This window comes from Acinonyx jubatus, chromosome D2, assembly GCF_027475565.1.
Source record: "Acinonyx jubatus isolate Ajub_Pintada_27869175 chromosome D2, VMU_Ajub_asm_v1.0, whole genome shotgun sequence".
NCBI classification, from domain to species: Eukaryota; Metazoa; Chordata; class Mammalia; order Carnivora; family Felidae; genus Acinonyx; species Acinonyx jubatus.
In genome coordinates, this window is record NC_069393.1 from 3,294,825 (window position 1) to 3,320,401 (window position 25,577).

Sequence of the window (25,577 nt, forward strand, 5' to 3'; positions counted from 1 at the left end):
AATTATGAAAACATTACTACCATTTGTTCTATAAAGCTTCATGCAAGGCACGTTCAGGTCCTATATTTGCAATCTATGTGGAGGGAAAACCCTAAATTGGTCAAAACCGTTTATTTTCATACATCTGTTGAATGCAATCCTATTTATTTCAAATACACCAAAATAAGTATGACCCTTGAGAGCTCACTTGATAAAGATGTGCTTGCCAGGTTTCCATTTTGTTGCTAGAACTCTCCAGGTTTTTTCCCTATAATTTACTACATTCTGCATTAAAAAGGGAGGCTCTGGAGACCCCGTCCCTCCCACATGCTGCCCTTTTACCTGGGCTACCCACGTGCACTTCTTTGAATATGGTGAGTTTATAAACTCAGCAGACATCCGAGCGAGGAGGCCCAGAGCCAAGATAATTTAATGCCAAATTAAAGGCACATCGTTCCTGCATTCAACCTATAAAGAATAAACTGGAGAAAGACCTCATGTTTTAATCTAATTGTCATTAATAGCTGTATAGGCTTACTATGTGCCAGGAATGGTTCTAAGCGGTTTGCACATATCGACTGATTCAATCCTCATAATGTCCTGAAGAGGTCCTCTCTTATTACTAGGTTTACTTTTCAGATGAGGAAATCGGAGTGGGGAGAGGGTGAGCAGCCCGGCTCAGCATCCTTGTTTCCAATGCTCTGATAGATACCAGAGCCTCCCCCAGCCACTCTGCACAAACTCACGGCCTCTCCATGGCCCGTAAGTTACGAGAAAACGAAAACTAAAGCAGGAGAAATCAACTGCTTTAACCACAAAAAGCCAAATTTACCATTTTGTTCCCTTAAAACTACCTAATGCGAATTATGCACCTAAAAATTCTCACCAGCTTCTAATGCCAACTTTTAAACCAGCACATTCTGTCATTGAAAAATTAACTTGAAGTTTAACTCAACTTGCTTAAAATAAGAGGAACAAAGCGAAGATGTGGTAATGACCTTGGGACCTCTTAAAATGCTACACTTAAAATACTACATTAGGAAGATGGGATTCGGTCCCCGAGTTTGCAGTTTTATTTATACTTAAAACTGCCTGCGCTCATCTAGAGGCTCCTGGGAATGCCCTCCCCGTTATCGCGCCCCGGAAGGTTTAGGGAACAAGGTGACCAGGAGGACCAGGACGGAGAAAAAGTCGCCGCCCTGGTGGGCGCATCTGGAACAGAACCTGCATGCCACCGGCACCAGTGCTGGGCGAGGGGCGGGGACAGATCCCAGGCACCACCCCACCCGGGGCCCGCCCTGCCGCCTGCCTGGCCTGCTTGTTCAGAACAGGCTAACCCAGAACCCATCAAGCCAAAGCCGAAGTGCCTCCCTGTAACGTCAAGTTCCAGCCCCAGGGTCTGATAAGCGCCGTCCCTGGGGAAAGGGCATGGGCATTACCTCGTGCCGTCCGGCAGCTTCCGGTCGAAGGAGGTGCTCCGGGGAATGGCAGCCTGGGCCTGCTGTAGCAGCTGCTGGCACTGCAGGCGGTCGGGCGTGCCGGGCACCGGGGACGCCCTGGACAGCGGCTGCAGGGCGGGCGTGGGCACGCGGTGCCACGTGGTGTTCCTCCGGAAGGGCGTTTTGTACTCGCAGGGGGTGCCTTCACTGTCCAGTTTGTACTCCACCATGGGGATCCGGCAGAGCTCCGAACACCCTCTGTGGGGCCGAGAAGAGCGGATGAGTAGGGAGGGAGGCTGGGCGCCGAGCCATCAGCACGGCTGCCGGCGGCTTGCAGAGACCGGAGGAGAGCCATGCACCCTAAGGAGTATCCCTGGCTTCTGGTGCCTCTGTTTATGCTCCAGTATGAACCAGTAGGATCTGGTATCACATTGGTGATTCTGGTTTATGGCAGATACCCTCTCTACGTCTTTTGCAAACTTCTTAGTCTCGAACGTATCTTTAACCAATTTGCACACGTGACATCGTGCACAGTGAACACAGGCAATAAACAAACTTTAACAGATAAAAAATGCCTCCTATACCATCTGAACAGGGTCAAGAGAAGTACAGTTCTATAACCGGGAATTAGTCGCATGTCACTTCTTCTATGGAGTCTGAGAACAGTGGAAAATAAAATTAGTAAAAGCTGTCACAGTCCAGGGGAAACCCGAGTGCCCATCCTGTCACAGTGTGGGTCTGAGTTACCAGTCACTCTCTGAAACTAGCGCTACAGCTCCCAGAACGTCGTCTCCTGGAATGCTCTCTCGTGTGCTCAAATGACCAGTCAGGAACCTGTTAGCCTCAAAATATGATTTAAGTGAGACATCTCTCAAGTTTCTCACTAATTACATAGTGCACACAGTACTATTAACTTGACAAAGTTGGCCCGTGAAACCAACTGGCGCCGTTTGGCAAGGACACGGGAAGCCTGGGTAGGTTTCAAATCTGAGTGCTGGTGCCTCTCCCCAGACATTCCAGAGTCAACATAAAAACTTGGTAATATTCACCCCTTGAGAAACCTACTAGGGTAACATGGTTCTTTAAACAGGAGACTTCTATTCTCAGGATGGTAGAAGAACGTTTCTGCCTCTTGTCCAAATCATAATGCAACAACAAAGAGGACAGGAAATAGACACAAACTTGACTATCTACAAAAATTGAGACAACTGAAACTGTAAACTTCAGCAATCAAAGACGAAACGCCAGTGGAACAGTGCTAAAGGTTTAGCAGAGCAGAGGAAGGCAAAACCCAAGGGTGTGCAGAGGGAGACAAGGAGAGATGAGACCATCCCCCTTGCACAACCCCGAGCAGGTGCAGGGACAGGGAGCATCAGGCAGCACAGGAGGCAAGAGTGAGGGAGAACGCTTAAGAGGTGGGGGTTATTTAGAAGAGTACACAAAAGAAAAGTTTGACACTGGGCGGCTCGGGTCCATTCAGGCGATTACCACCCCTGCCTCTAGGGGGCAGGAACAATGCTCGAGGGACCGCCACCTGACGGGATCCAGACACAGAGGAAAAGCACGGCCGAAAACAAAAGGTTAAGTGAAAGTCTCACTGGAAAATGAGACCTACAGTCATTTCTTCTTACTCCAAACCCAGCTCATAATGCTGATCACCCCACAAAGGCGGATGAGGATCTCCCTCTAGAGAAAAGACCATGAGATGTATATTAGATATAAGCCACCCAATCACCCTGTGTGAGGCTCACTGACCAACCATATCCTTCAAGATTTTGAAATTTAAAAACATGACAGCCAAAATTCAAAATAAAAAAGTCCACTAAGACAGCTGTAAGGAAAAAAAAAATTAAAAAAAAAAAAAAAAAGAAAGAAAGGGGTGCTTGGGTGACTCGGTTAAGCGTCCAACTTTGGCTCAGGTCATGATCTCGCGGTCTGTGGGTTCGAGCCCCGCGTCGGGCTCTGTGCTGACAGCTCAGAGCCTGGAGCCTGTTTCAGATTCTATGTCTCCCTCTTCCTCTGACCCTCCCCTGTTCATGCTCTCTCTCTCTCTCTGTCTCAAAAATAAATAAATGTTAAAAAAAAAAATAAAATAAATAAATAAATAAATGTTAAAAAAAAATTTAAAAAAAGACAGCTGTAAGGGAAACTGAGGAGCTCTCCCAAAACTTTACTGGAGGGCAAGCATATGAAAATTAAAGTTCATTCCAAAAAGTCTAATAATGTCTACGTAACAGAGGTACCAGAAAGATAGAAGAGAGAGAGAAGGGTGGAGAGGAAATTATTAAGAAACAATACAAGAAAATCTCCAGAATTAAAAGATACATAAAATCAGATTAAAAGGTCCACAGAGTGCTCAGTGCAGTGAGTGAAGAAAGGTCCACGTCAAGAGACATATACGTGCATACATACATAGTTGGGATGGGAAGAAACTTCCGGAGGCAATGGGTATGTTCATGGTGTTGATTATGATGATGGTTTCATGGGTGTCTACTTATCTCCAAACTCACTGAGCTATATGTGTTAGATGTATACAGCTTGATTATGTCTATCATACCTCAATATATATATATATACATATATATATATATGTGTGTATATATATATATATATATATATATATATATATATATATATAATTATTTTTTTTTCCCCCAGACATCCTTATGGAACTACAAACCCTTGGGTTACAGAGAAGATCCTGAATTCCTAGGGTGGCGGGCGGGGGGGTGGGGAGGGCAGGAGGTTGGAGAGGGGGGCCGGCCTCACATAAAGGACTGGGGCACAGAACGGCTTTATTTTTCTCAACAGCACAACTGGATGCAAGTTACTTCTCACCCATCAAATCAACAGTACTTGGAGCCTGGGAGGAAGAGACAGGTAGGGATCAACAACAGTGGCCTGCTTTTTGGCTAGGGAAACCACGTGGATGGTGGCACTACCCTCTGAGGAGAGAAGCAGACTGAACAAGCCATTGGAAAGAGACACTTAACGCCCGTTTTAGTAAACTTATCCTAACTCTCCTTCTCCCACAGCAAGATTCACCTCTTACCTGGGCAAGTTTAAATTACTCTGGATTTATTGAATGCATTAGTTAAATTACTGGTCAAGGACAATAAGTCCAGCTTTACACTGGATTGTCATGGACGGCACTTTCCAAGTGTTTTTCTACTTAACCAGAGGACACATCCCCTTGACTAGTGATTCATCCATAGGACCAACAACGTAAGTAGAAATCATAAGGGTGGGATATTACGGTCATACCAAAACATCAAGAAAACCTACTCTTGTCTTCCGCCCTATCTGGTGCTCTAAGCAAGTGACTTGATATTCAGGGATCTCAAAGGCCGCAGTTGTGAATCCTAAAAGGAGGGAGACCTACCCAAGTTAAAGGTCCTGGAGTTAGATCTGAATGAAAGGAACACGGAAGTTTGGGTCTTGTGGACCAAAGGGCAACATGTATTTCCAGCGCCTTGTCTGGGTTCCAAGTTTCCTGGGCTGACTTAAAAGGAAGAAGCAGCACACAGAAGACAGATGGCTGAGGAGTGTGGACTATTTAATTCACCCTCATAGACTGTAGTCTTTAATAAGACATTGTAACTTAGCTCGAATCTCTGAGCGAAAACATTACACAAATTCATGCTCATGATTAATATTTTAGTGCTGACACAAGCGTGTGCAAACCCATGTGGTGGAGGGGAGATTCGGGGAGGAGTTATTTCACTTCCAGCCTCTTGCATGAAGTCATATGTAAATGATCTTTTGGATGCTAAAAACTGGCATACTTTTGCCCGAATACAAATCACGTACTTAAACAAATAGCTTTATTTGAAAATCGAAACTGATTCTGTTAGTATGTGACATTTTTCCAGCAACTGGTCTTATAAACCCTAGGTGTCTGCTTTGTTCACTTCTGAGAGTAAGACAGCAAGTAAATACTGCTAATTTTACCATATTATCAGACCTAGTCCACTGCAGTCCTGCTGTCTATATAAAAGGAATGTCTGGGGGCGCCTGGGTGGTTCGGTTGGTTGAGCGTCCGACTTCGGATCCGGTCATGATCTCACAGTTCGTGAGTTTGGGCCCCACATCGAGCTTTGTGCTGACGGCCCGGAGCCTGGAGCCAGCTTTGGATTCTGTGTCTCCCTCGCTCTCTGCCCCTCCCCCACTCTCACTCTGTCTCTCTCTCTCAAAGATAATAAACGTCAAAAAAATAAAATAAAATAAAAGGAATGTCTGGAAGGACATGTATAGAAAATTCAACCAATTTTTAGGGACGTGGGAAGAGGGCTCGATTAAGAATTGCCAGTTGGCTACAGCTGCTGCTGCGGGGAATACGGAACGTCATCCGCACCTGCACCTGTCCCTGCACGCGTTCCTTTTGCCTCCGTGGGGAGACAGCGTGGGGCACCAGGCGAGACATCCCTGCTCCTCTATAGCATAAAGCCTGGTGCTGCCATGAAGGGGCACACAGCAAGTATTTCTAGTCATTAAGAAAAGACCGCCGGAGACCCAAACGGACCAAAGGCGAAAAGACCTCGCACAAAACAGACATTCCCCAAAAAGTGAGCCGTTAGTCTTGTGCGTAACTTTTTTTTTTTTTATTTAACCAAAGACAGATCTTGATTTTTCCTGCCTGAGGGCATACATTTGGAGCCCCCCGATAAACGCCTTCGGCGCACTTTTCACACGCACCAAATCAAGTCCACGGATGTGAAGTGCATTTCTAGCTCCTGGCACGCTTTTCACAGTCTGCTCGTGAAAAAGAAGGCACTCGAAGACGTTAGAGAAGGTTGATTTCCTCGTTCAGTCACTTACAAATGTACACGTCACCTGATTCTGCTTCTAATTAACATGCCGGGTAGAGATCAACACGCGCTCCGCTTCAGGGTCAAAAATAAATATAATTTTTGACACTGTTTGTCTAGCCAGTAACTTTTCTCCGCTTCTAGTATTGCTCTGTAGTATACCCCGGAAGGCAAAACGTTCTTTAGACCAAAGTGGCCATAAAAACCGTGCTCGTTGAAAATGCGATACTACAAAACCGTAAAGGTGACAAGCGGTTCCATTGCTGGAGCCCTCAGAGGATCCCACATTTTACTGCTTCCCTCTGAAAAACGCTACTTGTCCTTCTGAACCCGGCATGGCGGTGACTTCCTGGGATGGCTTATTCCGGGGCAAGGGACGCTCGCTGACTTCCTTCTCTCCACCCCCATTAGCGCTCTCCCTGCTTCCTGCACCCTGAAGCGGTTTCCTACCAGCAGGATTTGGGATCAACAGCCACTACCCGGCTTCTGGGCATGGCCGGCACAGGGGTGGCACCCACTCGGGGTCACCTGCACTGCCAGGCACTGCCCTTGTGCACCCTAACTTCCCACACACCCCGCAAGGCCCCCAAGCTGGCACCCACTCACGCAAACTGACTCCTTTCAAATGCCACCCCCAGTTTCCTGGAATAACACTCCGTGTGTCACCGGTCATCTGCAGAACCGGCACTGGCCGGGATCGCTTCCACCTTCAAGCCTGACTGTCGGGGCCATCTCGGATGGCTCCGGCCAGCCAGGCCGCGGCACGGTCTTCTCCACCTGTCCCCAGCAGGAAGCCTCTCACTGAATCACGCTGTTCTCCATGAAAGACACAGTTTGGGCTCTCGGCTTAAAACCCAAAGCTGCCAATGTGTAGGTTGGAGACAACCCAGTCTCTGTGGACCCATGTTAAATTTTAGGAGGTACAGAAGCTTCCTGAAGTGCTGGCCTCCCAAGAAAGAAGTTAGTTTCAAACAGACACCATTAGTTTTTCCTTCTATAAAAGTGAAGAAGCTAATATTAAGCAGCGAAAGGCACATAAATGTTCATGAAGGTTCGTTCTGGATAATGTACAGATTTACAGAACTTTGGAATCGCAAAGCGTATATAACAATCAGAATTGCAGAACGTTTTAGGGCTGCACAATTCCTTTGGGGTACCTACATTCACTTTGAGAACAATAATACCTCGTGATCCTGTTCCTTTATTCTTTCCATCTTCATGAAAGTCGGCCACGTGAGTTTATGCCGCTTCAAAACTAAGGGGGAAGGGTTCTAGGGATGATTCACAGGGAGAATACTTCTAAAGAGTAGTGAAATGAAACCAAACACCTAGAACACTTAACGAAACAAGTTATAGTCCTAAAAAAAAAAAAAAAAAAAAAAAGTGGAGGGAGGGGCGGTTGGCTAAGTCAGCGGGACCTGCACCTGGTAAACCATGGACCGCCAGCCACGGCTTAATCGCATAATTGTAACTTGCATTTACTGAACTCTGAGACTGCCTTTTGGTTTTATTTTTCTTGGCTGCATCACAGAGAACCTTTAACTGAACCCAATAATCTACCAGAAAGCCTTACAACATACAGCAACACCACCCTGGACTTCCAACGCACCGCCTGCAGAAAACTTCCCAAGTTTCCTACACACGCCATAGCCTTTCAATTTCACAAAAATGTCGGGGGTAGTACAAAGGAAATCTCCCATCTTTAGAAGAAGGCTCACACACGGTGGGACAGCTACAACGGATCAGGGACAGGTTCATACAGGAACCCAGACTCCTAGCTCAGTGCTCTTTCCGAAGTGCTTGGCCATCTCCTTTAGAAAACTATCAAAGAAAAGTGATGTGGCCCTCATCGTGTTACGGTTTCCAGGAGGAGCGAAGAGAATCTTCGGGAACAAAGGCAGATGGATCCCCTCAAATGAACTACCTGCTTCTTTTATATTATGCACTTTGTAAAAGAACCTTTTTATAGCCCTAGGGATTGAGGTAATCACTGATATTTTAATCATTTTAATGTCTGTTATGCTAATAGCCTACTAATAGCTAAAAGACTCTTTCCAAATCATCCAACAAGGTGACAGGGCTAATTGATGCTCATTCACTTGAATCACAAAATCTTTCTTTCTGTTGCATAAAAAAATCAGAAGCTTCCAACAGGGAGATAACCACAAAGCATACCTTACTGTAAAGGTTAGGGCAGTGTCATATATGAAATAGAGACTACGTGAAATATTAATTCACTTTTCCACATATTTCCTTAATTTATAGATAGAAAGACATGTAGACTATACACCGAAAAAGACTCATCTGGATCATAAGCCCACTTGACCAAGCCCTTTGCATAAAGGTCTTGAATTGAAAAGGCGTGTGTCATAGGAGATGCCAAGGGAGACTACCTGGTCCTGAATAATTCATCGGCTTCCACCCCTCTCCTTCCTCGGCAGACACAGGGGCAACAGAGTCGTCACCGACTGTATACCCAGCACACTGTTCAACTGAAAACACAGGCTCGGTAAGTTCTTCATAAAGCCAACCTCCTTCTTTTTTTTTTTCTCCTGGAAAGCCTGAGACCGGAGATAACGTTTTACTGCATTACATACTTCAAAGTGAAATACAGGAGATTCTCAATAGCTACGTGATGTCTGATTTCTGATGAATATATTTCCATGAGAATACCTACTGGCAGCCCACGACCATAGCGTGGTGTTAGTTGTCACGAACGTGCCTGTTATTTGCCTAACACAACGCTCATGCTCACTGTCACCCTCTGCGCTCCTGTGACAATGTCAGTGACGTTCCAACCTCTCAAACTGCTAAGAAAGCAGGAGCGCTAAAGTGTCGATCATTGGCTGGAGAGGGTGAGAGTGTTTTCTGCACTGAGATACGTCGTATTGAATAATAAATACACTGGAATTTGAGAAATCCATTTTTAAGCAGCAGAAATATGAATGGGAAGTACTGAATTTTATTATTTAAAATTTTTTTTAATGGTTTTATTTATTTTTGACCGAGAGAGAGAGAGACAGAGACAGAGACAGAGACAGAATGCGAGCAGGGGAGGGGCAGAGACAGGGAGAGAGACACAGAATCTGAAGCAGGCTCCAGTTGTCAGCACAGAGCCCGATGCAGGGCTTGAACTTGGGAACTGTGAGGTCACGACCTGAGCCAAAGTCAGAGGCTTAACCCCAAGGCGCCCCAGGAAGTACTGTCTTTCAGAATGCCAAGTAGATGAAAAAGAGTCCAGGGAAGGAAAAACGATGTCTGTCCCAGCCACGTGAATAGCCTCGGTGCCCGGCCAAGTTTGTGGCACACACTAGTTAAGAGCGAACGAGAGAATGACTGAGTAAACACTCGAGGCCACCCAGCTTTCGTTCCTTCGGGAGATGCGGCATTCTCACTTCAAGGAGGGAGACCAGAATCTGAATTTCACAATGGAGGGACAGTGCAGGAAGATACAGAACCTGTTCCCAGCTCACATTAAAACTCACTCCAAATGTAACCGATTTTTCTTATCCAGACAAGTCAGTTGGAAACCTCCCGTCAGTCCAGATTTGAACTCACCGTCTACTTCACATACACAGATCTCTCTCCAAACTGCTAACCTGACAAAATCGAGTTTCCCTTCCTATTTCTAGTTCCCGGTCGTCCTGTGTGTACGTCAGGGAGTCAAACGGTCCGGCCCCAAGCAGCAAAGCAGAGCAACGTGAAGCTTCAATTTACAGAGTGAGCTTAAATCAAAGTACAATAAATTTATAAACACGAGCATAAAGCTTCACCAGGATGATCAGAGAATCGCAATTTAGATGCAGCGTGACATGACACAGTTTCCACTGTTTCGCATCATATAATCTGTCCGGGATGGTAGGTCAGCAAAGTAGGGGAAATCACACGAAACAGATGCGCCACAGCAAGGCGTTTCATTTCCACATTTATTGGACGTATTTACCGGATCGCTCACACTGTGTAACAACTCACGCCTAATTGTGATGAGTGGTTATTTCCTCTACATCCGCCTTTTAAATTGATGGGCTTGTCTTAAAATGACACTGATAGAGTGTCAGGCACCTTTGAAGGCTAGGGGCGGGGGCAACGTGATCCCTTGCCAAACCAAGGAAGAGATCCATTGTCTTCAGTGGGTCTTCTTTATCTTTGCCACAGGGGTCCGCGTGGGAAATGCCCTCGCTCCCTTCAAAACCTCATTTCCATCTGAAGAGTGCTATTCCCAAAATGCTTCTTGCCACTCATTCCCCCATCTGTATGAATTCGCTCGCGGTCCAACCCCAGCACGACATCCCTTAATAAGCATTCCCGAAGGGATGCTCCCTGCTCAGTGTGCTCTGGGACTCCACAAGGAACAGGGAAAATGGCTCTGTCTTCCTTCCAAGCGGAGGGACAGCTGGATTACCATCACCCTTAGGCTGGGGAACGGGGCTTCGAAGTGGTGGGGTGGTTTTTGAGAAATACTTTCCCGACTAAAGACTTCATTTAATCCAGCAGCTTCTGAGTCATGAGCAAACACCTTCTGACCTGTGAACAACCAGAAGTCTATTAGGGGACGGGCCTATCCCACTGCTGATGGGAATAGACAGGCTGGAGGCGAATCGTTCCCCCCCATTCACATCCCGCAGGACAAAAATCCAGCTGATAAACAGCAACAACAAATTGAAATTTGAACTGAACTGAAGTTTTTAGTCTATCATTCACGAGGCTTACGAAGATCGAAGATCGAAATATCTTGCCATTCATTGGTTTGGTTATTTTGTCGTCCTATGGCTCTTACGTTAAAGACACACACACACACACACACACACACACACACACACACGCACACACACGCACACACACGCACACATATGAACATCTCTTTTTTTGCCCCCTCCCTGACAAGCACTCAGAACACTGTGTGGGAAAACCGGTGGTAACTGCCCATGCCACAAATCACACGTGTAGTTTTAGCCTGAGGCAGATCTTTGTATATTTTGTTAAGGAGACATGGCACTAAGCAATGTTTCATTTAAAGGGTTTGTAGTTTTGGGGCACCTGGGTGGCTCAGTTGGTTAAGCATCCCACTTCGGCTCAGGTCATGATCTCACGGTTTGTGAGTCCGAGCCCCGCGTCGGGCTCTGTGCTGACAGCTCAGAGCCTGGAACCTCCTTCGGATTCTGTGTCTCCTCTCTCTGCCCCTCCCCTGCTCATGCTCTGTCTCTCTGTCTCTCAATAGTAAATAAACATTAAAAGGTTTGTAGTTTAATTTTTTAAATGAGTCGAAGTGCTACCCACTTCCCCTTTTAAGGGCCCCTCTCCTACTGTTCCTTCAAAAAAAAATCTAGTAATGCAGAGGCTAAAAAAAAAAATCTAGTAACGCAGAGGCTAAGCTTGCTAGAGCACGGATGCAATTTCAAATGACGTTTCACACTTACGCTGCGGTCTGAAGCAAAGGACTGTTATTGCAAGGGCTGCTTCCTGTCACGTGAAGCTGCCTGACGACAGCCAAGTGGTTTTATCAGGACCCCCAGACAGTCCCAGGCGGAACACGAACCCCAAACTGACAAAAATACGGATCTAAAAATTTACAGATTCAAATGCCCACAAAATTGGAAGACTGAACTGAAGGAATTTTAAATGATACATGCGAGGCTTTAAACCTTCATGACTTGAAGGAATGCGGGTGGGGGCAGGGAAAGTGTCACTACCAGGCACACAGCTAATTCTGCTCCTGGCAAAGGTAAAAATGCAGAAGACAGTTATCCCAGATTAATCAGGAGAGAAATCTGTATCTTCAGGGAATGACATTAATGAGACTCTGAGGACACTAAGGCAAAATCTCGAATCGTCTTGAATAGCTTCAATAGGAACATTTGCATTTAAAACAAAGAAAGAATTCATTTCTGTGCAGACCCAGGCAGAGATAACTCATCGTCCTTGGATGGAAAACTAACAGCCAGAACTTTTAAATGGTAAGTTTTTGTTTGTTTGTTTTAGCTGAAAAACAATTCAGTATTTCCTAGGAAATTCTGTTCTTCCAAATCGTATGTTCTGAATACCAAACTTAATAATTTTAACATCGTTATTAACCAGATCTCTTGTAAGCCTAAAGAGTATCTTACTGAAAAACAGTAGGCTAGAATTATAAACAGACGAGAAATTTTGTTTTTTTAATTCAAAGAGAGAAAACATGGTAACCCTTTTGTCTAATTCCATAGCAGTACTCAACCTCTAAGAGTCTCACCAGATTTATAAATCTGTATTTCCACCAAAGGAAGAAAGACATCTTACCATATGGGAATATTTCTGGTAACCTGGCTTAAAATTTATTTTAAAACACGTCGCTTATACAATACGGTGACTTCAAAGGTCTAAAGGCTTCGCCTTCTGTTATTTTCAAGTCTCGTTTTTTTAAAATATATTTTTAATAGTTTATTCATTTTGAGAGAGACAGTGCGAGCCGGCAAAGGGCAGAGAGGGGGAGAGAGAGAATCCCAAGCAGGCTCTGTGCTGCCAGTGCTGAGCCCGATGAGGGACTTGATCTCACGAACTGTGAGATCATGACCTGAGCCAAAATCAAGGGTCAGATGCTCAAACCAATGAGCCACCCAGTAACCCCTCCAAGTTTCGTTGTTGATAAAAATAGTCTGTCTTTGATCCCTTTGCATTCATACCACCACGTGTGCTTCGTGGGATTCTTGGAAAGCAAACGGACTGAACGGGACAGAGTCTGGCAAGGCAACAAGGAGTGCCTCGGATATTTCCCGTGACACGCGGCTGCTATTTTCAAGAAGGATTTCAACTCGTTAAACCTTTATTTCGTAAACCTACCGGGCAGACATAAGAAATAAGGCCACAGAAAGTCAGGCAGGCAGCAAGTGGTAAGAAATCTAACAGCAACAGATGTTTGCAAAATTCCTCAGGGAGGAAGAAGGTGGTATATATACCTCTGGTCTGTTTTCTAAAAAAGGTCACGGTTTCGAGTTGGTGTAGCCAATGAAGAGTAGCCACGTGTGGCTAAGGAAACCTTAACTGAAATGCAGAATTCACCTCCTCGGTGGCACTGACCGCAGTTCCAGTGTGTGACAACTGCATGTGGCTAGCGGCTGCTGTTTTGGGCAGTGTGGATATAGAACCTTATCATCGCGGAGACGGAGACAGGACAGCGCTGGTTTAGAGGACCGAGAAGGTACCAGGAATGACCTCGGTTACCACGGAAATATGTCCAGAAGGGGGTACAGTCATCTTGCTCTCTTGGGATGACAACACTTTCTTTTAGAGCATGAAAACACTCATGTGAATATCCTAAAGTTTTATTTATTTATTTTTTTTAATTTTACCTAAAACGTGTGGGGGTTCTGAGTATGCCGGAAGGTGTTAAGTGCTTTACGTGTGTCATTCTTACGTAATCTTCGTGAGAGCAGTAGGAGGTAGGCAATATTATAATCTCCATCTTACAGATATTAAACGAGGCTCAGAGAGAGCAGGTGCATGACCCAAGAACACGCAGCGAAGGCATGGATTCCGAGCATGCCTTGTCTCTCAAAAGCGAGAGCTTGGAAGGCAGCCTGCGGGAGCTCCTTCTAAGCTGGAGAGAGAAGGCACACGGTGGGCCACAGCCAGATGGATGGCTTGTTCTTAATTAGCATTCTTTCCCTTTGGGCCTAATATTTTCCTGATGTTGAGCATGGTTATTTTCTATTAACAAAGGAACAGAATCACTTCCTAATTCCATTCTGTTCCTCCTCCCCACCATCCACCCGAGCTCCTGCGCATAGGTTTCTCGTGATAGCTTATGGGAATGTCCCGTACCAGCTCAACTAGAATGGACTAGTCACTTCGCACAGTATGTCTGAGATTCCACTGTCCCTTCAGACATACAGGCACTGATCTCTTACATACCCTGTTAATAATCACTAGCTTCGCGTTCCAGAAAGGAATTCTAGCAGTGCGGTGTATTTAACTTGCTAAAAGGTTGAGCCGTGATAAAGAATATTTCCTGTTGGGTCTCGTGGTCCAGGTGAATCAAGCAGGGGCTGTGCCCCTTAGTCTGTAATATCTCAGCTTTTACCTGGTCAATGTCCCTGTAAATTGCTTAGAAAATTGGAAGTTATCATTTATTATACGCTAATAACTTTTTTAAAGCTCTTTTTAAATTGCTCTAATGGCTGATGTCCAAACAACTCTGGTTGAAGACGCACGTGCCTACATCTTCTGAGGACCCCGCGGGAGCAGCTAGGACAGCACCTGCCACAGCGGCCAAGGAGGGGCGAGTGCTGCTTAGGGCCTCCCGTGCCTTACCTCCGGGGTGAGCCGTCATCGTGGGGCTGGATGATGACCACCTTCACGGTCACAGAAGTCCGGAGTAGGTCGATCATCTGCTCGTGGGTCAGAGTGGCCACGGCCACCTTGCAGATCTCCACGAGGCGGCTCCCCTGGCGAAGGCCGGCCTTCCAGGCAAAGCCGAAAGGTTCCACGTCGGCAACGATTCCTTCGAAATTCACGTGGAAGCCAAGCTGGCCCAGCCCGTTCCTCCTCAGGGTCATTTCCACAGTCTCGCAGCCTCTTGTCACTATCTGCGGGGGAAGGAGACCGTGAGAGACACCGCTGCGGAGCCCAGGGTAGAGGCGTGCACATAACCCTCCCAGCCCTTCCCTCCAGCTGTCCCGGTAAGGACGTCACCTTCCCGAGTTCACCAGAATTACCCGTGGCATCAGATGCAGGGAAAATCACAAAAGTAAAACTACGGCTTCATTCTTCCAAGGCAAATATACTCCTGAAATGGGTGTCCTGCATTGACTTAGAAGCCACTGACCTGGAGCCTGTGAGCTTCCGACGGGCTCTGATAACTCCCTCCTCCCCTTCCTTGGGTCAACCGACTTGGCTCTTAAGCGTATAAACCCCGCGATTCCAGACGGGCGGTAGCAATGGAAAAAGGGACTCTGTCAAAACTGTGACGAGTATCGCCCGTGAAACATGACGAGCTATTAGACAATTTCATTCAACTTAAAAACCGGCCCAACCCCCTACCAAGCTAGCACCTGGAGGGCAAGTCTCTCTGTGCTTGCTCTCCCTGTGCACCGGCCCTGTCCTCCGGGAAGCCCTCTCGTAGGGACAGATTGCCTCTGCTCGCCTGGGTGGGGAGCATCGTTTAGCTCACGCGGGGGCAGGCCCGCCAGGCTCCCGGGCGTCTGCTGACAAGGGCAGCGTGGAGGATGGGCGCTCCTGCAGGCAGCAGAGACCTTCTGTGCCTCCAGGCCACCTCTCCTTCTTTTGGGGGCCAAGGGCAACTTCCGTTGGCTAGGGGCCAAGCAGTGGCAGCTTGCGCGCCCCAAAGCGTGCGTCTGCAGCAGGATCCCAAAAAGGAACCTGGAAGCAGGGTGGTCTGCATCCCACACGGTGCACTAAAGCGCCGGCAATCACCTAATGCCACCCTCAAAAGTGATAACCGAGAATAACTCACCGGCACCGAAAGGAAAACACGGGCTCGTTAAATGTCATTTGAGGACCATGGCATCCCTCATCCGTGGCACATTTAAAGTCAGGGGACATCAGGCCTGTCTCCCCCAAAGCACTGGGCCAACGTATGAAGCTGCCGTTTAATAAATGCGCCATTTCCATGAGACGCGTTCTGAATGCACAGATTCCTACTTAATAAGAGTGTTAAGTGCAGCCGTGGGACAGGGCTGCTTCTGTGTCTGGCCGCTGTGTTGGCGGTTTCCATGGTTACCATCACAGGTAAGCGCGCTGCCAATCAACTTCTCACAGACACACGTGACGGCTTGGGGCTCAGGGCAAAGTCCTTGGGGCAAGGGACTGCCAGTCTCGGTGAAGCTTTGAAAGACGGGAGCTTCCAAAGTTCCGAGCTGAACTCGTTGAAAACTGTTGGGAAAGTACTCTTGTCGCACGCACAACCTGAGTAAAATTTTCCTCCGCTCCTCTTTCAACCTTGGTTCAACTAGGCTCTCCTACCAAAAGTCTACATAGGTATGACACACACTCTGCCTTCTTTCAAATACTAATGCAGTCGTCAGTTGAAATTTAACATCGTATGTCAGCCTGAAGCCTGAACAGTCAAGCTCTTCCTGAGTCCTACGTGTCTCTTCTGCTTTTTTTCCCTCCAACCACCTGCTGCCTGCCCTACTTTTGCTTTTTGCTACCTTTTTATCCCTTCTGTCCCTTGCTTCTTAACATTTGCAAGGGATAAAGGATCGTTTGTTTGCAGTCCTTTATAAACTTACAGGGGCTCAATTATCATAGGAAAATGGTGGCTTCCTAGCCATGTACCCAGGAGGGCAATATAATTTGCGGTGCACTTTTGGTGGGGGGGGGGGGTCAAGTGGTGTTTGTTTGTGTCGTTGTTTTTGGGAGCACAGGTGATGATAACTCTGGATCTCCTAAAAAGAAGTATTTATGCTATTACCAAAAGCACAATGTGTCCTGGGACTCCAGACCACATAAACCCATCACAGACTTGATCGTCCCCACATCATGTCTGTGTTTGTGCACATGCACCCAATATGCTGCTGGACACACGGAGGCCTGTTCCTGCAAATTTTTTTTTAAGTCTAACTTAATGGGTAATTCTATAAAACCTCCTCCTCAAGAAACTGTGGCTGGCGATTAATAATGTATTTAATCAGGCAGACTAAATGAAAATACCTGCTGTATCAACATGCACAGAATTGAAGCTGCAAAAAGGAGCTACTCATTCATAGGGTCAACAGCAATTGAGTGCCCATTAATCCCCCTCTGGGAGGGTACTGTCCCGTCAGTCTCCACAGACACACGTAACATCTGGACAATTCTCCGTATTTGTGCCTTCAGATACTAAAAAATACATCCCAGTGTTCCCTTTCGGAAGCCGGTTTAACTTTTCCTTTCCAATTCGTCTGTAATGGGCGCTTTTCCAGCACCCATGAATTCAGCAACTGCTCAAAAGACATGGAATTGGAAATCAAGCTCTGTAGCCACACAAGATGGTAATTCATTCCCGAGGGGCCACAACTGCGGTGGAATTTCCACGGCGGACGCCATCATGAATCTGGGACTGAAGGCCCTCAGGATGGTGGAAATACACGATCTGTACTTACTCCTAATCGCTGGACGATTTCCCTCACGTCTTCAGCACAGTTATCCACTGAGGACAGAAGGATACATTCCCCTCTTTCGTAAAATACTTTGATACTCATTAATCCAGAGGTCCACCCAATGACATCCCTGCAGGAACAGTTAAATACAACGTTCTTGGAATCCTTTTCAATCAACATTATGAATTCGTTGGAAATCCCAAGAAGGCATTCAATGTCAGCAGACTGGCCAAAGTCCCGAGCTATTACGTGCCACATGATTGCTCCGACGCTGAACAGGTGGGCATCCTTCCTTGGCTTCACTTTCTCCTTTTTCTTTGCACCCAGTGTAATGAAGCTGAATTTCACAGAGGTGTCCACAGTGGCGGTCGTGACAAAGTTCTCCGCCAGATCCTTCAAGTACTCTTGCCTTGTTCGAGTGGCCATAGCTCGAAACTTTTCCGACTTATGGGCTGCATTTTCTGCGTTGATTACTTTGGCTAAAAGGAAGTCCCGGAATACTGCTGACTTTGGGAAAGTTACTCCTTTGGGAATTGGCGGGCCAAATGGTGGTACGTCTTTTGATCTAGACACCCCAACACTGAGAAAGGAAAAAAAAGAAACAAGATGAGCTGTAATACCATCGTACTTACCTTCAGAAATGTGATATATACCCATACTCTCAACTTACACCATTTTTTGGGTAGCTTTTTGTTATGTAATTTCTGGTTACCTAGTTTTTGTTTTTCAAACTTGGTAGATGGGTTTTTTTTTCTTCAGTTTATTCATTTATTTTAGCAATGTCTACACCCAATGTGGGGCTCAAACTCACAAGCCCGAGATCAAGAGTTACATGCTCTTCTGACTGAGCCAGTAGGTATCCCGATGGGGGTGGGATGGGGGGAGTGTTATGGGCTGAATTGTGTCTCCTCAAAATTTTACGCTTAAGTCTTGAACCCAAGTAACTTGGAATGTGATCTTATTTATGGATAGGGTCATAAAGACATGATTAAGTCAAAATGAGGTCATTAGGGCCCAATCCAATCTAACCGGTATCCTTTTAAAGAGGTTTTGGACACATAGAGAGACACTAGGGACACATGTTCATAGGAAAGACCATAGGAGGACCCAATAGGAAGGTGGCCATCTGCAAGCCAAGGAGAGGTCTCAGGAAAAGCTACACCTGCCAACACCTTGATCTTGGACTTCCAGACTCAGAACCGTGAGAAACAAACGTCTGTTGTTTAAACCACCCTCTGTGTGGGTACTTTGTCATGGCCGCCCCAGTGGACTTAGATAGGGGGTAATGGACCAATAAGTGGGAAGGGAAACCCAGAATTTCAGATGGCACCAGGCTGGTACTCTAACTCTGCAGCTGGTCATCATGGAGAAAGAGAGCAACGCTTTCAGTGGAAGTGAGGTTATTAGCCCCAGGTGGCTGCTCGGGATCTCACTGGTACTGGACACAATGATCCCACTTTACAGAGTCAGAATTCTTTAAGAAAAATTTTTTTTAATGTTTATTTATTTTTTGAGAGAGAGGGAGAGACAGAACGTGAACAGGGGAGAGGCAGAGAGAGAGGGAGACACAGAATCCGAAGCAGGCTCCAGGCTCCGAGCTGTCAGCACAGAGCCCGACACAGGGCTTGGACTCACAAGCCGTGAGATCATGACCTGAGCCGACGTCGGATGCTTCACCGACTGAGCCACCCAAGTGCCCCTACAGAGTCAGAATCCTTAAATGTCCCATTTTTTAAGGAAGTGCTCACTTGGTCACATTTTGAAAATCTCAATAAAAGTGTTATGGGAGTAAAATTTTGAGTTTCCAGGGACCGGAAAGATCAAATGTAGGGTGACAATGCTCTACAATAGGTCAAAACCAACAAGGCTCGCCTACCTCAGGCAGAAGCTATAGCTGTCTCAAATCCTTTTTGGAATAAGATCAACTATGCAGAGTGAATTAACGATACTAAACAAATGAAGCACTGAGTGGGTGAATGAATGAATTCCATGACATCTGTGCCCGGGTTAGTGGGCAGCCACTGCCATCCAAGGAGTGGTACTAATCCCACATCTGCCCGGGCGGATACTTTCTGCGGTGGGATGAGCAAAGGGAACAATCCATACTCCATCTTTATCACTGTAGAAAACCCTGAACGTGGCGAACTAAGGAATTAGCTAATTCTGTCCAAACTGTCAGGTGGGAGCTCCTCCTCTGGAAAGTGGTTGGCTAGACTCTAAACAGATCAGTCTCCACATCGCTCACCTTTGCTTTCACTCTTCAGGAGGGAGAGTCACTTCCGGGGGGTTGGGCAGCGCGGTGGAAGGCAGTGTGCCTGGGGCCGGAGCTGGTGTGAGAGGGGAGGGGAGGACTCACTCCCTTGGGACAGAGGCACCGAATTCATTCACAGATGGCATCATATGCACCAAACCAGATGGTGATGGGGCAGACTTGACTAGTGTCCCCACAGGAAGGCCCTAAAAATGCTGTAGAGGCTGAAGTGTCTTTGGGACCAACCTCATACTTGGCTCGTCTCCCCTCTGCTACGATGCCTAGAGTGGACATTCTAGACTGAGCAGGAAATTCATTTGTCCTCATGTTTTAACTCCCAGAGAGCTGTCACAAAGCTACCCGTCTAGACTTGTGGCGAGGGTAACCACACCTCGTTGCTTCTTCCCTCCACGTCAGTGAGCCCACATGGCCTATCTGCCACTGGGATCTGCCATCCCAAAAAGCTCACGTGATCACCTCTCATAGATCTGTTTTTTTCCTTCTGGTAATGAGCATAGACTTCTGGAAGAATTTTACCCACAGAAGGCTGAGGAGGCCCAATCTCATTTGACACCTTGCAGAATTACTTTTTGCACTTGGCGCGATGGATCTCCAGCTACTCTGACTGCAGCTGACGTGCACGTGAGCCAAAGCATCGGGGAAAACTTTTTATATCTAAATATGTTCCGAAAAAGCTTTCGCTAGTCTAGAAGCTAGGGGCTCCGCAGTAGACAGAGGGAGGCATCTTGTAGAAGGGCAATTCTTTCTGTCCCAAATTACTGACCCGAATATCTAGGTGGACCTTCCCCCTACAATGTATGGTGCCTGATCAACTGAAATCCAAGAACCAAAGGCAGCCAGAATTTAGGTCTGGAGATTCTAGGAGTACTACGATATTATGGCACGGAGATCAACGAGAGATAGCTGGTTATAGAAGTTTATACAATCCTTGGTTCTTTCAGACACAGTTGGCGTCGGGGGAATATTCCTTTGCCAGATTTAGATAATTGCCAATGGGTTGAAACAAGAATGTGTTTCAGAATTTCTTCTTTTCCCCAAATACCTTGATAGCGAATCTAAATGTAAGACCCCTCCCCCGGGAGAACAATATAAAGATGAGCATTCCCTAATAGGCAAGTGGAAGGGTTTTAGGAAAGCAAAGTGGTGGAGAGCAAGCTCTGTGCCCTGTGTGGGATTCCAGCTCCACTGTTTTCTGAGAGGCTCTGAGCTAGTGATGTAATCCCCTCAGTGCCTCAGTTTCCTCATCTGTAATGTACATCTGTGTATTTATTTATTGAGAGACTGAGCGAGTAGGAGAGGGGCAGAGAGAGAGGGAGACACAGAATCGGAAGCAGGCTCCAGGCTCCGAGCGGTCAGCCCAGAGCCCGAGGCGGGGCTCGAACTCAGGAACTGCGAGATCACGACCTGAGCTGAAGTCAGACGCTCAACCAAATGAGCCACCCAGGCGCCCCAGTTTCCTCATCCGCAAAGTGGAGTTTCAATTGTGCCATTCTCAAAACTCCATGGTGAAGTTTAAAGGAAAAAATGCATGCATAGCTATTATTATGCAAATTGTTACTATCAAATAGTACTTCCTGGCAAGTCTGTTGCCTCCGGACCTGCCTCTCCAAGGTGAAAGCGTGCCCTTCTAGGTTTCTGGGCTTGTCATCCAGGGCACGTCAACCCAACCGCACTTCTAGACGATCGGTCTGCACTAAGGGGTAGCACAGGTACCCGGGACGCGCTGTCACTCACACCTGCACAGAGCTCCTCAGGGAAAACAGTACTCGCCGGGGTTCCCTGAGATCTGTGCGGTCCATCCGGTCTCCTTCAAGACACGTCCATGGATTAAGACGCGGCAATCAGGAAAACAGTTGACCTGGACTATATTTTGTCATTTCCTTGGAAATTCTCTTAATGAATTTATCTTGTCACTGGTCTGCTTTGAGGACCCGATAGTAAACGAAAGGGCCCTAGAAGGTGTTTTTGGAAAATGTGAGCGCCGTAACCTTATTCCATGTGACAAGAGTTAATGTGGCTTCATAAAATGTGATGGAATGGATGTGACTGTAGTATTCAAGAAGATTATTACCGACTTGTTGAGGAATACTCATTGAAGTTTTTAAGCATGGTGGGTATGAATGTTTATGAGGCACTTTCCAGAATTTGAGGTACTCTACTGACTATATACATTTGAATCTCATGAGCAAAGGGTAATTTAGTGATAATAACGTGGGTTCTTAAAAATCAATGATTCCAGATTTGAATGATTTGCACGCTGCTATCCTGGTCAGAGAAAACAGGACGCAGTCCACTTTGTTTACGGGAAAGATTTACATCTAGTCCCAGACTGGCTTCAACATCCCTCCCAGGTCATTTTATTACTTCATTTGTTATTTTATTAAAACCAGAAAACCTGAAACACATGAAAATAGACATTACCGTTCCTTAAGATTTTTGGTGCTCGTGCACCATCTCATGAAGTGAGTATAAACGAAATGGAAAGTAATTCAAAATACTTGACTTGACCTAAAAAGAGCAGCCAATAAGATAACACCAAATTCCATAAAGCTGTAGGCTTAAGTTTCCAACCCACGTGGGGCGCCTGTGTGGTTCAGTCGGTTAAGCATCTGACTTCGGCTCAGGTCATGGGTTTGTGGGCTCAAGCCCCGCGTCGGGCTCTGTGCTGACAGCTTGGAGCCTAGAGCCTGCTTTGGATTCTGTGTCTCCCCCTCTCTCTGTCCCTCCCATGCTCATGTTTTCTCTGTCTCTAAATAATAAACAAATATTTAAAAAAAAGTTTCCAACCCATTAGGAAGGTTCCTTTGAGGTTATTCTTCATAATAACCATTCATTGGGTGAGATCTCAGAAGAATAATCCAATTTATCATGTCTGCACCAACATTATTGGTTTTAAACATATCCTCTAGACAGAACGGAGGTTATGCTTTTTTAAAAACATCATTTTTCTCGGATGTGAGTAAGAATCACCGGGGTGTGTGTGTGGGGGGAGGGGGGGACGCACCAAGGCTCAAGTCAATCCCAGGTCTCTGGGATTCGCAAACGGCACGGTAGGGCCAGAGAATTTCCACACTTAACAAGCTGACCGTGAGGCACCACTCGGGCTGAGAACTACCAGCTTACGGACTCTTGTGCTCCTCTGGGCTGGGCGTGGGGCGGGGACGTGTACCGGCAACAGCTAACACCCAGACCAGCTTCTCTGCCTTTAGGAGAGCACCCTTCACAGTCTTCAGGGTCTCCCCACCCCGGGCCAGCACACACACAGGCACCCTGCCCTCAGCCCAGCGGCCCAGCACTTACTGTTTTAGGATGAAAAAGGGAAATTTGGGGAGTGCCAGGAACTCTCGGTGGCATTCTGCATAATTTCTGCTTCTTCTACAAGCGGATGTAGGTACTATTATCCTCCACTTTAAGGGAAGGAATTAAAGGTAAAACAGTGCGTACAAAGTACCGCGAACAGCGGGGCTGGGTTCTAAACTCAGGTCAGAGAACCACTCTTTTACCAACGCCCCCAAATCTTCCAGCGGTAACTACTTTGTACACGAGTCTTCGGGGGAGGGATAGTCAGAAACAGGCTCGGGATTCTGAGGCACACGTATGGCCTATTTTTTTTTTTTTTAAGGTTTATTTACTTATTTTTGAGAGAGAGAGAGTGAGCGAGCGAGCGAGCGAGCGCACAAGCAGGGGAGGGACAGATAGAGAGAGAGAATCCAAAGCAGGCTCTGTGCTGTCAGCGCAGAGCCTGACATGGGGCTCGAACTCACAAGCCATGAGATCATGACCTGAGCCAAAATCAAGAGTCAGATGCCTAACCATCTGAGCCACCCGGGCGCCGCACGCGTATGGCCCTTTGAAATTACCAAAGCAAGCGCCAATTCCTGGTCTCAGGCACCCTGGGGGAGGGAGTGTTTCCAAGATCTCGGAGGAGAAGAAATGTTTTAGCCCTGCAGTAACTACTTCTGCTAGCAAAGAGCCGAAATGGCCACACCATCCACCTCTGAGGCTGGGATTAATTAAGCTATGGTTCCGGCAGGGTCTGGATGCGGTTTTTAAGGGGAAATTGAGGAAATGTGTAATCTACAACGTTGAACGCTCAGGCATTTCATTTTTCAAAACAGGAAAAGAGGCAATTATTTCTTACAGAAACTACCTGAGTGAAGACAGTGGAAATATAATTAGAAAAAGGAAAAAGGATAATTATGGGGTTAGAGATAATAATTGCAAAACAAAGATATTTCAGGAGAAGGTGTTCTGTTGAAATAGACCCCACGGAATAAAGCATCAGGGATAGCAGACTCACCTGTAACACACGTTTTCGGTACACGGATTGTGCACTTTGACTATGACAAAGACGTGCTGAAAGTGAGACCGGATGCTTCGTGGAGTAAAAGGAAGTGCTCCGGGTTCTTGGAAGACAATGGTCACAATGTCATTTCCGATATGCCTTTTCCTCAGAAGCTGCGGTCAAGAAAGCGAACACACAGGGTTACCAACACGGTTTTCTGTAAAAACCCGATGTGTAGAAATACACAACTCACTCGTCTTTCCATCAAAACGAAATTTTTTTTAATGTTTATTTTTGAGCGAGAGAGAGACAGCGTGCGAGGGGGGAGGGGCAGAGAGGGAGACACAGAATCCGACGCAGGCTCCAGGCTCTGAGCTGTCGGCACCGGAGCCCGACGCGGGGCTTGAGCCCACGAACCGTGAGATCATGACCTGAGCTGAAGTCGGATGCTTAACCGACTGAGCCCCCCGGGCGCCCCTCATCTTTCAGTGTCAAAGCAGTGATTCGCAAAGCCAGAGTCATTCTCTGGGAGCTAGCGCTCCTCAGTATGACACAGGAAGAACGAGATGGGCTGCGTCCGGAACGTCTAGGGAAAAAAAAAAAAAGGCCTAACCAAGTTATTCCTTTACCTTAAAATTCAACTTGCGTTCTCTCTCCTTTTCACCTTGGATCTTTCCCTACCCTAAAATAATAGCACGTGAGAGCTCAGAAACTTTCAGGGATTTTTTAATGTTAAGTTCTTCAACTTACAGTAAGGAGACAGTCCAAGAGAGGGTGATGATTTGCTAAAAGCCCTACACCGGTGTGTTAGGGCCTTAGCCTGTGTCTCCACATGCATTTCTGCAACACTATTATTTTGGTGGCTAATATATTCACACTAATTAACTGAAATCTAACCTTTCAAATATAATTCGAAAACACAGAATTCTACCAGATTAATGGCTGGAGAATGCAATGGGGTATAATCTTGTAAATTACAAACGTGGCAGGAGGGAAGGAACCCCAGAGCAGTAACAGTCTATTGTTTTTAAGTTTCTTTATTTATTTTGAGAGAGAGAGAGACAAAATACGTAAGTGGAGGTGGGGGGGGGGGAGAGGGGGCAGAGAGAAAAAGAGAGAGAGAGGAGGAGAGAGAGAGTCCCAAGTAGGCACAGAGCCCTACGTGGGGCTCGAACCCATGAACCGTGAGATCATGATCTGAGCCGAAACCAAGAGTCTGACACTTAACCAAACGAGTCACCCAGGAGCCCCCAGAGCAGTAACATTTTAACAACAATTTCATTTTTGATGTTCCTTTTGCCTAGAACGTTCCCTTCCACCCCCAGTTTCTCCTAGACAACTCAGTTAGGGCTCTCGTTAGGTATCACCTCACCTGAAAGGAACTTTCTTGACAGGCCTACCTTGGCACACCGCCCTGACTGATGCCCAGGCCAGTTTCTAGTACATTAGTTGCCATCGTCTGTGCTGTTGACTGACTTGTGCATCAGGTCATAATGTCCAGAAGGGCAGGAGACCTGCCTCGTAGACTTCTGATTTCCTAGTTTCTAATGGCCTGTCCAGGACATAGCCGACACCCAGTACACATTTGCTGAGTGAACAAATGGGTGATAGAGATAAGCGATCACAGCCACATAACACTCTGCAATAAAACTGGGATCACACCTTTGAATGTATGTCGATAAATCCATACACAAAAGCCCTCTCTAAGTTTATGCAAGTAAA

The 25,577-nt window shown here is 46.6% G+C and overlaps 1 protein-coding gene across 9 annotated transcripts in view; it reads right to left on the reverse strand.

Annotated features, from left to right (window-relative positions):
* SIPA1L2 (signal induced proliferation associated 1 like 2) overlaps positions 1 to 25,577 on the reverse strand; it is a 222,990-nt gene that overhangs the window by 41,827 nt on the left and 155,586 nt on the right. For all 9 annotated transcript variants that reach the window (XM_053207440.1, XM_053207443.1, XM_053207442.1 and 6 more), the window contains exons 8-11: positions 23,871 to 24,028; positions 17,302 to 17,878; positions 14,510 to 14,784; positions 1,419 to 1,676 (exon numbers count right to left, since the gene is read on the reverse strand). In XM_053207440.1, the coding sequence (XP_053063415.1) occupies positions 1,419 to 1,676; positions 14,510 to 14,784; positions 17,302 to 17,878; positions 23,871 to 24,028 (1,268 nt within the window). The remainder of the gene's footprint in view (positions 1 to 1,418; positions 1,677 to 14,509; positions 14,785 to 17,301; positions 17,879 to 23,870; positions 24,029 to 25,577) is intronic.